Here is a 14,071-nt window from a genome sequence, read left to right on the forward strand (position 1 = left end):
AAGATCGCAACTGAAGCTAGGTTAAGGAATGTGATTCAGCTTGGAAGATGGTGTCATGCAGTGATAGTTTTCGGTAGGATCACTGGGTCAGTAAGGACATTGTGCTTAATGTTTTACATGCAGTATTGAGAGCATTGCTGTCATGTTGTAGACTATCTGAATTGTATCCTGAAATTTATGGATAGTTAAACTATGATTCAAACATAATGGCAAGTTGAAAATGTAAGAATGGCTGTGGGTAAGACATTAGTACAAATAAATTATGGTAGATCACTGACATTTTCCTGTGCTTGCTCTCTCCCTTTTTCTTTTGCTTGTATCACTGTTGTTTCCATTAGGTTTCTCACTAAGCGAGAGCAAAAGTTGATGCATCGGCGTCGGCATGCAGAGGAGTTACTTGAGTGGAAAAGGCGGCTTGATGCTGAGGAAGCTGAGATCCGGCAGATGGAAAAACTAGCCTTGGCTGCATGGAACAAGGAGCTAAAACCAAAGGCGTCAAGGAGAGAATCAAATGAAAGAAGTCCAGGGGGTAAGGGTAAGTGTATGAATCATTATTCCCTCAGCAAGAGTTACCAAACTGTGAATTTCGTTTATCTCAGAGGCTTTAAGCTGCCTCAAAAAGATAGGAAATGAGCAGAAATGTGTATAAATACATAACTTCCTCCTCTTCTTATAATCACTAATAAATGGCCAAATAAATTTGATGTCTTTCTTAAGATCATTTTCCAAACTACATGTATTTCTATTGTGGCACAACTTATCAATAATCCTCATAGAGAAATTCTTTGTTTACATACCTGCACCTTGTAATTTCAAGTAGATCGCTGCTTGCAGGTGTCAATAAATTCAGTATATTAATGGTTATTTGGGTTATGTGTTGGCTGTCATGCCGAGGTATCTGTATATTTTACCTACAGGAAGTCTGTTCCTATGCCTTGCAGATAACGAAGAATCATTAAGATTTATTTATTTCACTTCAGTTATTCAGTTCACTTTTGCACTACAGAATTTAAAGGGAGTTGATACTAAAAGATGGTTCCATTTATTATAGAACATAGAAATTTACAGCACATTACAGGCCTGTCCTGTAATGTGGGCCCTCCTGCCCACAATGTTGTGCCGACCATGTAACCTACTCTAGAAACTGCCTAGAATTTCCCTCTATTTTTCTAAGCTCCATGTACCTATCTAAGAGTCTCTTAAAAGACTCTATTGTATATGCTTCCACCACCGCCGCTGGCAGTGTATTCCACACACCCATCATTGTCTGTGTGTAAAACAAAAACAACAGTTTACCCCTGACATCCCCTTGGTACCTATTTCCAAGCACCTTTAAACTATGCCCCCTTGTGCTAGTGACTTCAACCCTGGGAAAAAGCCTCTGGCTATCCACACAATCGATGCCCCTCATCCTGCCCTCATCATCTTATACACCTCTATCAGGTCACCTCTCATCTTCTGTCAGTTTTGCTAACAAGGATTTGGTATTATCATGAGTGTTTATCTTCTCTCCAGATACAGCCAGTGAGGAAGAATGCTCAGCACCATCCCAATCTCACCTCCACAGTGACAGCTCTATTCCATATGAAATTGGAAGCCCACTTGCACAGACTGTGCAGTCGGCATCAGCAGTCCTCCGAACATCCACCAGCCCTGAGCACAGTGTTTTCACAGATGATGGTTATTCTCAGGACTTTGAAACTATTGCAACACCTAGCAAGCAGGTAAGAAACTTGATAAAACTATGTTTTATTTCAGAAAAAGCTCTTAAAATAATAGTTTACTAACTGTCCAATAATAAATGGATTGCTGAGTTTCGTATGAGAGTGATACAGAGATGAAGGTCACTGTCTTCAGTCTAGATCTGTCCTGATTTAGAACCCTGTTTTGTTTGGGTTCTACTGTGAAAAAAAAGGAGCATGTGATTCACAAATAAAAATTCTCTTAAATTGATCAAGGTCCCTGGTTGTCATACACATTTATGTTAACAAAGAGTTGGGGGGCTGAATAGTTTTACAAGGCACTGTATGTAATGAACAGATGTTAATGAAAAATAGAAAAACACTGCATAGAACAAAAAATGAAGATCTTGATCGTATAAAGGTAATTGTGAATATTCAGAAGACCGGTTACAGAAATTTAAGAAAATTTCATTTTTAAAATGTCTGCTGTTCACAAAAATCTAACACCAGAACAAGTCCAAAATGCTGATTTGTTTTTATACTTTACATAAAACTTTAAAAATAAATACAAATACAGTGCACTGTATAACCTTTTAATGAAAAATAGCATCGTAGGTGGAGACTGAAAGCCTGCTGTTGTTTGATTTTGTTCAGTAACTGATTCAAGCATTCTCCCAATGCTGCTGAGCTGCTTTTGTTACCCTGCACACATTATATTTTAATGATATTAATGTTATGTAATAATTTTACTGTTAAGTACATGTGCGATGAACAAGTGTAAGACAAAGTCTGCATACTGGTAGAACATAAATTCAGAGTCGGAAATGATGGCAATCCCAGGCTATCATATTAATTATTCCAAAATCTGAAAAAATCCAAAATCCAAAACACTTCCAACCCCAAGCTTTTTGGATAAGGGGTACTCGACGTGTATTTGCATTTGAGATTTAAGGCACTTGGAAATAAGAAAAACATTCAGCATCTTCACTTTGTCTGAAATAAGAGTAGAACATAAGACCATAACAAATGAATGCACAGCAGATCAGGCAGCATCTACGGAAAGAAAGTTGCTTCTTTAGGTCAGAGACCCTTGAGTTCTGATGAAGGGTCACTGATGTGAAATGCTAATTTTGTATTTTTTTCTCATCCCACACATCAGGCCTGACCTGAGTATTTACTGTATTTTCTGTGCTTTGTTTCCTTCACTTTTTTTTTGGATCATTTAATTGACTCCATTGTACTTGCCTTTGGGCTTATCGAATATCTAGCAACTTCAGTCCTGAAATTTCACTTCTTTTTCTTGAAAGCTATAACTTTGAGATAGTGTTTTCCTTATTCTGGATTGTACTGCCTGAGGAATTGTTTTCTGTGCATCTTACTGAATTCTCTTGGAGTTAGAGTGCACAACACAGAAATATATCCTGCCCTCCATGTCAATATCAACCACCAAGCGTCTTTTTATAGTAATCCTACTTACTAGCACATGTGGTTGGATACTTTGGCGATTCAAGTGCTCATCCAAATGCTGTATAGATATTATGAGTATACCCACCTCCACCTCCAACTCCACCGCAAGCAGAGCAGCACAAATTCCAATTAGACTCTGGTAAGAACGTTTTTCAAATTTTCTCTTGTCAACTTAAATCTACATTGCCTGGAATACATACCTTGGCCATGAGGAAAAGCTCTTAATATTTACCTATCTTTTCTCCTCCTAATTTAGTACACCTCTGTTAGGTCTTCTTCAAGGAGGTCACACTCAGCCTATCTACTTTCTCCTCAAAACTCAAATGGTCCATCTTAGGTAGCATTCTAGAAAATATCTTCTGCACCCTCACCTGTACACTCTGATATTTCCTATAATGTAGTGGTCAATAATAGGTTGTGGGAACAGTTCAGTTATGGAGCAAGTGAAATTATCCCCTCTGGTTCAAGAGACAGAAGTTTGAGGGGTAATAATTGCTCCTGAATGTGGTGTGAGTCCTGAGGCCCATGTACCACTTTCCTGATGGCAGCAGTGAGAAGAGAGCATGACCTGTGAGCCCCTTATGATGGATGCTGCTTTCCTGTGACAGTGCTCCCTGCAGATGTGCTTAGTGGTGGGGGATGGTTTTTCCTGTGATGGACTGGGGAATACCTTTAGAATTTTTCATTCAAGGGCATTGATGTTTCAAGGGCTGTGATGCAGCCAGTTAATCAGAGTTTGTCAAAGATTTTGGTGTCATGCTAAGTCTTGGCAAACTTTTAAGAAAATAGAAGTGCTGCTATACTTTCTTCATAATTGCACATGCACTAGGCCCAGGGCAGGTCCTCAGAAGTGATAACACTGAGGAATTTAAAATTGCTGATCCTTCCCATCTCTGATCCTCCAGTGAGAACTGGCTCATGTACTTCTGGTTTCCTCCTGAAATCACTATTTATGTTGACTAACATATCCAATTCATCCTCCTTTTTAACTTGCTCGAGAGTGTCACTGACCCTTTTCCTGAAACCTACAATGGACATGATTTTCTGTCTGATGAATACAGATGAGAAATATTAATTTAAGATCTTAATTTTATCATTTGACTCGTGCACAGATTGTCCCTTTGGTCTCTGGGCCCCACTCTTTCTCAGGTTGCCTGCTTGCTTTCAATATACTTATAAAATGCCTTCAAATTCTCTCAATTTGACTGAATTAAGCATCCAAACCCGTACTTCCTCCATCACTAATATACTGTTGGTTCCACCTGTCTCAATTCATTAGTTGCTGAAATCTTGTAGACCAACCTGTTCAACAGTATTCCTGTTTGGCCTTGCATCTTCTACCTTTGAACAAACTTAAAAATGTTGTCACATGTTCAAACTTGCACAAGGTTTTGTTTGCCTATTACCCCTGTATTTACTGACAACTCATTTTTGGTCCAATTTTTCCTAAGCTCCTTTATACTGTTTCATTTATTTATTGAGAAAAATGATCCAGTATTACATGTATTTGTTGGAATAAGTATGTAAACTTTGCTTTCAATAACTAGTGTAACCCTCTTGTAGAGCAATAACTTCAACCAAACATTTCCAGTAACTGTTGATCAGTCCTGCACATCAGCTTGGAGGAATTTTAGGCCATTCCTCCTTACCAAACTGCTTCAACTCTGGGATGTTGGTGGGCTTCCTTGCATGAACTGCTTTCTTCAGGTCCTTCCACAACATTTCTATAGGATTAAGGCAGGACTTTGACTTGGCAGTTCCAAAATGTGAAATTTCTTCTGTTTTAACTATTCTTTGGTAGACTGACTTGTGCGTTTAGGGTTGTTGTCTTGCTGCATGACCCACTTGCTCTTGAGCTTTAGTTCATGGGTGGATACTCTGACATTTTCCTGTAGAATTTGCTGGTACAGTTCAGAATTCATAATTCCTTCAATGATGGTAAGCCATCCTGGTCTTGAGGCAGCAAAGCAGGCCCAATCCATGACACTGCCACCACCCTGTTTCACAGATAGGATGAGGTTCTTATGTTGGAATGCATTGTTTGCTTTTCAACAAAAATAACGCTTCTCATTTAAACCAATAAGTTCTATTTGGACTTAACTGTCCATAGGACATTATTCCCGTAGCCTTCGGCGTATCCAAATGGTCTTTAGCAAACTTTAGACTGACCGCAGTGTTCTTCTTGGAGAGTGGCTTTCTCCTTGCAATCCTGCCATGCCATTGTTGTTCAGTGTTTGCCTAATGGTAGACTCATGAACACTGACATTAGCCAATACAAGATAAGCCTGTAGCTTCTTAGATATTACCCTGGGGTTCTTCATGACCTCCTGGAATATTACATGCCTTGCTCATGGAGTGATTTTTGTTGGTTGACCACTCTTAGGGAGAGTAACAATGGTTTTTAAATACCTCCATTGGTACACCATCTGTCTGACTGTGGATTGGTGGAGCCCAAACTCTTTAGAAATGGTTTTTGTGTCCTTTTCCAGCCTGGTGAGCATCAACAGCTTTTTTTCTTGAGTCCTCAGAAATCTTTGATCGAGACATGGCACACTTCCAAAAACCTGTGTGGTGAAGATCAGAGTTTGATAGTGAAGACCCAGGTTTATGTTCTTTAATAGCGCAGGACCTCCCTCACTCACACCTGATTGTCATCCTATTGATTGAAATTCCTGACTCTAATTTCCCCTTTAAATGAAATGATAATCTTAGAGGTTCACAAACATTTTGCAACAAATAGATGTTAATATTGGATAATTTTTCTCAATAAATAAATGAACAAATATAATGTTTTTATGTTATATATTTAATTGGGTTCTCTTTATCTAGTTTTAGGAAGTGCATGAAGATCTGATCAGATTTTTGGTCATTAATGCAAAGATAGAGGAAATTATAAAGGGTTCACAAACTTTCTAGCACCCTGTATGTCCTACTGTAGAATCATTAATATCCACTTGACCAGACTGAAAGAATTCTATAAAATAGGGTTTACAAGGATTTTGTTAAATATTTCATCCAAAAGATTGGGCAGGTGCAGAGGCTTAAAATAGCTTTCCTGCCCATCTAATCTTTATCAAATCAGAAAATATTAACAGCTAGGGAACTAATCTATTGCCATTCCCTTGCCCTTGTGCAGTCTGCTTCCTCAAAAGCAAGTGTCAGTGCATCGAACCAAGATGGGAAGAAGAATAACTCCAGCCCCAGTTTACAGATGAGGTCTGAAGTAAGGTCATGCCAAGGATCCTGCAGCTGGTCTGATGAATCTGTTTCTGTCACACAATCAGGTAAGAAGTTTCTAACAGCTATGTGTGAGCTTTTCAGTATTTATTGAAAGTACACGCAGTCCCCGAGTTATGTACGAGTTACGTTCCTGAGTCCGTCTTTAAGTCAGATTTGTTCATAAGTTGGAACAAGTACATCCGGTATTATTTAGCGTCAGTTAGTCGAACATTTGTCTTAGTATATAGTATATATTTTACCTTTCTATGCATATAAAGCATTTAAAAAACATATGTATTCCAATAATTAAACCACTGCATTGCTTAGTAATAATTGTAGCTTTCATCAGGGGAGGGCCTTTCACATGCTCCATTATTCTCACTTTATCCTTTAAAATTGTTCCGATCGTCGACCGACTGTAGCCTAACGCTTTTCCAATGACCGATGGCGTTTCACCTCTTTCCAAACGCTTTATTATTTCCACTTTATTTTCAATCGCGATCACTACCCGTCAATGGAACAGAAATACTGCGGGCGGCGGGTCCCAAGCTCCGCCGGCTCCCGAGGTTTGCTGGGTCCTAAGGACCACCGCACTGAGACAGGCTAAATGGGACAAGTGGGAGTTGTGCTGGGTTTGGGTATTTAATCTTCCATAATATTCCGCGTGGGAATATTATTGTTCGGCATGGACTAGAAGGGCCGAGATGGCCTGTTTCCGTGCTGTAATTGTTATATGGTTATATGGAATTTAAACTGGAGGTGGCAGTGTTTTTTTCACGAGGTCGAGTTGCGAGGTCGACATCAACCCGGCATGGATGGTACAGGAGTCACTGGATCAACATCAACCCAGCATGGGAGCAGTCCGTCACTGGATCGAAGTCGGGAACCTCCGCTCCCCCCCCCAGCCTGGCACTGATCTCACTGCGCCACCAGCTGACGGAACGGGGGTGGGGGGGTGGGGTCGGGGTCAGGGTGAATCTTACTAAGAAAAATTTAAGCCAAATACAAAGTTAAACACTCAACACAGTGTCAACGGCAACGACTTAAAATGGCGGACGGCATTCTCCTTCCTCGGCTCGTAAGTAAGAGTTGTCCATAAGTCGGACGTTTGTAACTCGGGGACTACCTGTACTCCATAGGTACTCCTAGAATTTCATGTAACCACAGCTAAAATTATAGCACAGTACTGATGGGACAGTCTCAATAAATCTAGTTGCTCAGGCAGTTATTCATGAAGGGTTGCAGTTGTCCATATCAGCAGAATTGTATTCAACTGCAAACTGTAATCTCAAGGCCTGGTATATCACTCCTTTTGACCATTACTATATAGCTAGGGACCAATGCCAGTTCAGTGGCAATCCCCTCCTTATCTGCAGGGGATTGGTTCCGGGACCCCCGCGGATACAAAAAAAATGCAGATGTTCAAATTCCTTATTTAACCTTTCTCAATGTGGTGGACTTTAGGACCCAGCAGAGCTCCAGGCCTTATTTAACCTGTCTCCGTGCGGGTTGACTTTAGGACCCAGCGGAGCTCCTAATCCGCAGTATTTCTGTTCACGAAAATAATCACGATCACGATTGAAAATAAAGTGGAAATAATAAAGCAATCGGAAAGAAGTGAAACGCCATCGGTCATTGGAAAAGCGTTAGGCTACAGTCAGTCAATGATCGGAACAATTTTAAAGGATAAATTGAGAAAGGCCCTGCCCTGATGTAAGCTACAATTATTACTAAGCAATGCAGTGGATTAATTATTGAAATACATATGTTTCTTAAGTGTTTTATATGTATAGAAAGGCAAAATATATACTATATACTAAGACAAATGTTTGACTAACTGACGCTAAATAATACTGGATGTACCTGTTCCGACTTAGTAAGAGAACTTCAGTTTTTTTATCCCGATCCACGGTAACCTACACACATCCTCCTGTATACTTTAAATCATCTCTAGATCACTTGTAATACCTAATACAATGTAGATGCTATGTAAATAGTTGTTATACTGCATTGTTTAGGGAATAATGACAAGCTGTACATGCTCAAACAGCAAGTGCTGGAGAGAGAACTTCCGGGTTTTCCCAATCCGAGGTTGGTTGAATCCGCACATGCGGAACCTGCGGATAAGGAGGGCCAACTGTATAGAAAGTAATTTTACAAATCGCAATGGGCGGATCTGAACTGAATAGAGCTGCTGCACAGAACCATCAGTTTGTTACATGGCAAAAGCAGCATGCAGTAAATCGATGCATCACACACAATGCTGGAGGAACTCAGCAAGCCAGACAGCATTAACGGAAAAGAGTAAGCAATCGATGTTTCAGGTCAAAAACCTTCAAGACTGGAAAGGAAGGAAGGAAGGAGTCAGAATAAGGTGGGGGAAGGGAAGGAAGAAGTACAAGGTGGCAGGTGATAGGTGATACGGGGAGAGGTGGAGGGGTTGAAGTAAAGAGCTGGGAAGTTGATTAGTGAAAGGGGTAAAGGGTTGGAGTAGGGGGTATTTGATAAGGGAGGACAGAAGACCATCGAAGAAGGGAAGGTGATGGGCAGGTGAGAGAGGAGGAGGGGGCAGTTACTGGAAGTTTGAGAAATTGATGTTTATGCCATCAGGTTGGAGACTACCCAGACAAAAAATGTGTTGCTCCTCCAACCTGAGTGTGGCCTCATAGTGACAGTAGACCATGGACTGACAGATCGGAATGGGAAGTGGAATTGAAATGGCTGGCCACCGGAAAATCCCGCTTTTTATGGCAGATGAAGTGAAGGTGCTTGACGAAACAGTCTCCCAATCTGGTCTGACCAATATATAGGAGGCAGCCAGATACAATAGGTGATCCCAACAGACTCACGGGTGAAGTGTTGCCTCGTGTGGAAGGGCTGTTTGAGACGCGGAATGGTAGTGAGGAAGGAGGTGTAGGGGCAGGTGTGGCCCTTGTTCCACTTGCAAGGATAAGTGCCGGGAGGGACGAGTGGACAAGGGAGTCAAGTAGGGAATGATTACTGCAGAAAGTGGGAAGGAACGAAAGATGTGCTTGGTGGTGGGATCCCTTCGGAGATAGCAGAAGTTGCAGAGAGTTATGTGCTGGATGCAGAGGCTTGTGTGGTGATAGGTGAGGACAAGAGGAACCCTATTCCTCGTGTGGTGGAAGGGTTGAGGGCAGGTTTGTGCAATGTGGTTTCATCCATTGATGGTGGAGGAAAGGAAGCTCTTTGAAGAACGAGGACATCTCAGTTGTTCTGGAATGAAAAGCTTCATTCCGGGAGCAGATGCAGTGGAGACAGAGGAACTGAGGGAAGGGAATGGCATTTTTGCAAGTGACAGGGTGGGAAGATGTCTTGTCCAGAGAGTCGGTGGGTTTGTCTTTAGATATCAGTAGATAAACTGTCTCCAAAGATGGAGACAGAGATGGAGAAAGGGGAAAGAGATGTCAGAAATGGGCCAGTTGAGGGCAGTATGGAAGCTGGAGAAAGTTGATGAGCTCAGCATGGGTGCTGGAAGCAGGACCAATGCAGTCATCTTTGTAGCGTAGTAAGAGTTGTGGAGTGATGCTCATTTAGGTTCGAAACATGGACTGTTCCACGACTGTTAACTCTTTTCCATAGAAGTTGCCTGGCCTGCTGAGTTCCTTCAGCATTTTATGGGTATTACTTTGGATTTCCTACGTATGCAGATTTTCTCATCTTTTCAATTAATAGTTTAGCAGTTCTCCAATCAATGGAACTGATCAAAGTTCTGCCACCCTGGTACACACAGTCATGTGATAGGTGATAGGTTAGCTAACATGAGGACACTTCTCCAGTAAAGATCTCCACCTTCAATTAAACCAGAGCCCGGAATGAACTTTGTGAAACTATATTCAATTAGAAGAACTGAGTGAATGATGCAAACATGACGAAGTCTGCAGATGCTGGAAATTCAAGTAACACACACAAAATGCTGGTGGAACACAGCAGGCCAGGCAGCATCTGTAGGAAGAAGTACAGTCGACGTTTTGGGTCGAGTCCCTTTGTCAGGACTAACGGAAAAAAGAGATAGTAAGAGATTTGAAAGTGGAAGGGGGAGGGGGAGACCTGAAATGATAGGACAAGGCTGGAGAAGGGGGAGTATCACAGGACGGAAGGCCTTGGAAGAAAGAAAGGAGGAGGGGAGCACCAGAGGAAGATGGAGAACAGGCAAGGAGTTATTGTGAGAGGGAAAGAGAGAGAGAAAAAAAGAGATGGGGTAAGAAAAGGGAGGAGGGGCATTAATGGAAGTTAAAGAAATCAATGTTCATGCCATCAGGTTGGAGGCTTTTCATTCCAGGATGAAGGAGATGCATTCTTTTTTTTTTAAAGAAAGGGGTTTCCCTTCCTCCACCATCAACTCTGCCCTGAAATGCATCTCTCCCATTTCACGCACATCTGCTCTCACCCCATCCTCCCGCCACCCCACTAGGGATAGGGTTCCTCTTGTCCTCACCTACTACCCCACCAGTCTCTGTGTCCAACATATAATTCTCCGTAACTTCCGCCATCTCCAATGAGATCCCACCACCAAGCACATCTTTACCCCCCCCCCCCCCAACTTTCTGCTTCCCGCAGGGATTGCTGCCTACGTGACTCTCTTGTCCATTTGCACCCCCCAACCCTTCCCACCAATCTCCTTCCTGGCACTTACCTTTGTCAGAGGAACAAGTGCTACACCTGCCCTTACACCTCCTCCCTCACCACCATTCAGGGCCCCAGACAGTCCTTCCAGGTGAGGTGACACTTCACCTGTGAGTCTGCTGGGGTATACCATGTCTGTGCTCCCAGTGTGGCGTTCTATATATTGGTGAGACCCAAAGCAGACTGGGAGACCGTTTTGCTGAACACCGACAGAGGTCCGCCAGAGGAAGCAGGATCTCCCAGTGGCCACACATTTTAATTCCATGTCCCATTCCATTCCAATATGTCAATCCATGGCCTCCTCTACTGTCGAGATGAAGCCATATTCAGTTTGGAGGAACACCACCTTATATTCTATCTGGATAGCCTCCAATCTGATGGCATGAACATTGATTTCTCTAACTTCCGCTCATGCCCCTCCTCCCCTTCTTACCCCATCTCCCTTTTTTTCCTCTCTCTTTTTCCCTCTCACAATAACTCCTTGCCTGTTCTCAATCTTCCTCTGGTGTTCCCCTCCCCCTTTCTTTCTTCCAAGGCTTTCCGTCCTATGATACTCCCCCTTCTTCAGCCTTGTATCCCTTTTGCTAATCAACTTTCCAGCTCTTAGCTTCGTCCCTCCCCTTCCTGTCTTCTATCATTTTGGGTCTTCCCCTCCCCCTCCCACTTCCAAATCTCTTACTATCTCTTCTTTCAGTTAGTCCTGACAAAAGGTCTCGACCTGAAACGTCGACTGTACATCTTCCTGCGTTCCACCAGCATTTTGTGTGTATTGAATGATGCATCTGTGCTTCCTCCCGAAGTCCTCACTGGAAAATGGTAGTTTTCAGCCAAATCAAAGAATGAGCGAGTAGCAAGAAAAGCAATAACACTGAAAATGGGCAACCTCCGATGTGTTACGCTTAAAGTAACACTTCAGAACTAAATGCCTGGCATACCAAGCATATCCAGTACACATATATGTCAGTGGCAACTACATGTCCCAGGTTACATTCTATCCACCAAAAACAGAGTATATCCAATCTGGCTAATTACTGTTCTATCATAAAAGTAATGGGAGGTGTCGCCAACAGTGCTCTTAAGGGACATTTACTCTTCAGTAATCTGCTCCCCCATGCCCATTTTGCATCGTCAGAGTTAGTGCAGTACTTACAGGTGATTTGAGTGAATGCCTTGAATGAGTTTGTATGTGACAGGGTGTAGGATTAAATAGCCCTAATCAAATTGAACTCTGGAAATCAACATGAAAACTACACTGGCAGGATTTGTACCATGCACAGGAAAATGTTTAAAAGCAGTGGTCAGTGATTTCTAACTTTGGTTAGTGAAATGCTGCATGTACTCTATTTTGTAGCAAGTGTTTCACTGCCTATTGATGCAATGCTCACCATTAGCTTTGATTTTTTTTTTTAAATCCAATTTTATATTTAAGTTGTTTCCTGATGCTTCCCTGCTTATGATCTCAATGACTCCACAGCTGCATTTGCAGTTGAGAGTGTAAGCCACATCTCCAACGAGGCCCGTGACTCTGGCCGTTCAGTGCCCGACGAGGCTGTGATGCTAGCCGGTCGGTGTCCGACGAGGTTGGGGCTCTATGTGTGTAATTGATATTTTGGGGGAGATCAGTATTTCTTTCCTTCCCTGTTTGAACTTGCTCTGTTGGCCTACTGGGCCAATTAAGAAGGCATTTAAGAATCTACGTGGAGTTTTTAAGCTAGATAAGGAGACAAAGGTTGCTCCCTTGAATGACATTAGTTAACCACATAGGTTGTTTCCCTATCTAGTGAGCTTGTCTTGTGGTTATCATTGTTTTTGAAGATAAACACACAGCTCTGTGGTCAGTTTGAACTTTCCTTACTGTATCATTAGTAATGTAACCACTATGCTGCTACTAGATAAAGAGGGTCTGTACATGCAAAAAATATGGCTTTGCTCAGTTGTGTGTTAGTAGTATTCTGAGCTTTAAGTGTATTTAGTGAGTTTGTGGATCTGATTGAACTGTACAGTGACAGCTTTTGATTATATTTACGGGAGAATGGTGCACTTGAGAAGCCTGAGTGTACCAGGAAGACAGTGTCAAGATCAAAATACATTTACCACCAAATTGTGTGTACAGAATACAACTCAAATTCATCCTCCTGCAGGCAGCCATGAAGCTAAGAAATGCCATGGAACTGTTTGAGAAAACATCAACACCCAATTCACAAAAAGAATAAATTGCACAAATGGCAAAAGGCAAGCAAACGGCATTAAAATATGAAACATCAAACCAGGAGTCCAGTAGAATTCAGTTTAGTTCAGTTCAGTGCTGCACCGAAAGTTCACTGCTAGCCGCAGGCAATTCTTCACCAAAATTCCCCTTGTCTGTATTCATTGCCCCAATCAAACTGCTCAAAAGCAGCAGAAGTGAGAGTAACCAGAATCCAGGAACCCATGCAATATGAACTTCGAAGACCCCCAAAAAGAGTCCACAACCTCACTGATGTATCCTTACAACATGGATCTTACACTTTCCTCCAACAGCTAGTAAAAGGGAGAGGAAGACCAGTCAAACACAGGCAGAGGGCACTGAACACCCACCCATCTTTTCTTGTCCTTATTGACTTCAGCCTTGCTTAATGCCTCAAATGGAGAGAAGCAGGAGTTGATCGTGGACTTGTGCCTTCAGGCTTCCTGACTTCTGGGATGCACACTCTGTTCCAAATCTCAACAAAGCTCGTTTGGAGACGGCACAACATCAGGTTGTTCAATCGGCCCAAAAGCATGCCATCAAAATGTAACCTACAGGTTCCAATCACAAGCAGCTTAGTAGTAAAATCATCTTGAAAGAAGAAAAAGTAGTAGTTTCGTGAACTGTTTGTGGGACTTCACCATTGGTCACTTTGTTTGTTGGTGCCAGTGGGTCTGAACAGATTTGTTCATGAGAGTGTGGTCTTGATCAACCTATGCATTTTGAGGCTGAAATCCGAGTGCAAGCAGCAGGATTGTCTTGATTAGCCAGCGCATTGACATCTGTGACTATCATTCTGTGTGTTGACCAGGATTTTGCATCAAGCTAG

General features: G+C 42.1%; 1 protein-coding gene across 4 annotated transcripts in view; it reads left to right on the forward strand.

The window, feature by feature from the left end:
- cep350 (centrosomal protein 350) overlaps window positions 1-14,071 on the forward strand; it is a 277,088-nt gene that overhangs the window by 240,649 nt on the left and 22,368 nt on the right. For all 4 annotated transcript variants that reach the window (XM_073063710.1, XM_073063706.1, XM_073063707.1 and 1 more), the window contains 3 exons: window positions 339-535; window positions 1,516-1,724; window positions 6,286-6,433. In XM_073063710.1, coding sequence (XP_072919811.1) covers window positions 339-535; window positions 1,516-1,724; window positions 6,286-6,433 — 554 coding nt within the window. The remainder of the gene's footprint in view (window positions 1-338; window positions 536-1,515; window positions 1,725-6,285; window positions 6,434-14,071) is intronic.

Source organism: Hemitrygon akajei, chromosome 12 (assembly GCF_048418815.1).
Source record: "Hemitrygon akajei chromosome 12, sHemAka1.3, whole genome shotgun sequence".
In the NCBI taxonomy this organism is placed as follows: Eukaryota; Metazoa; Chordata; class Chondrichthyes; order Myliobatiformes; family Dasyatidae; genus Hemitrygon; species Hemitrygon akajei.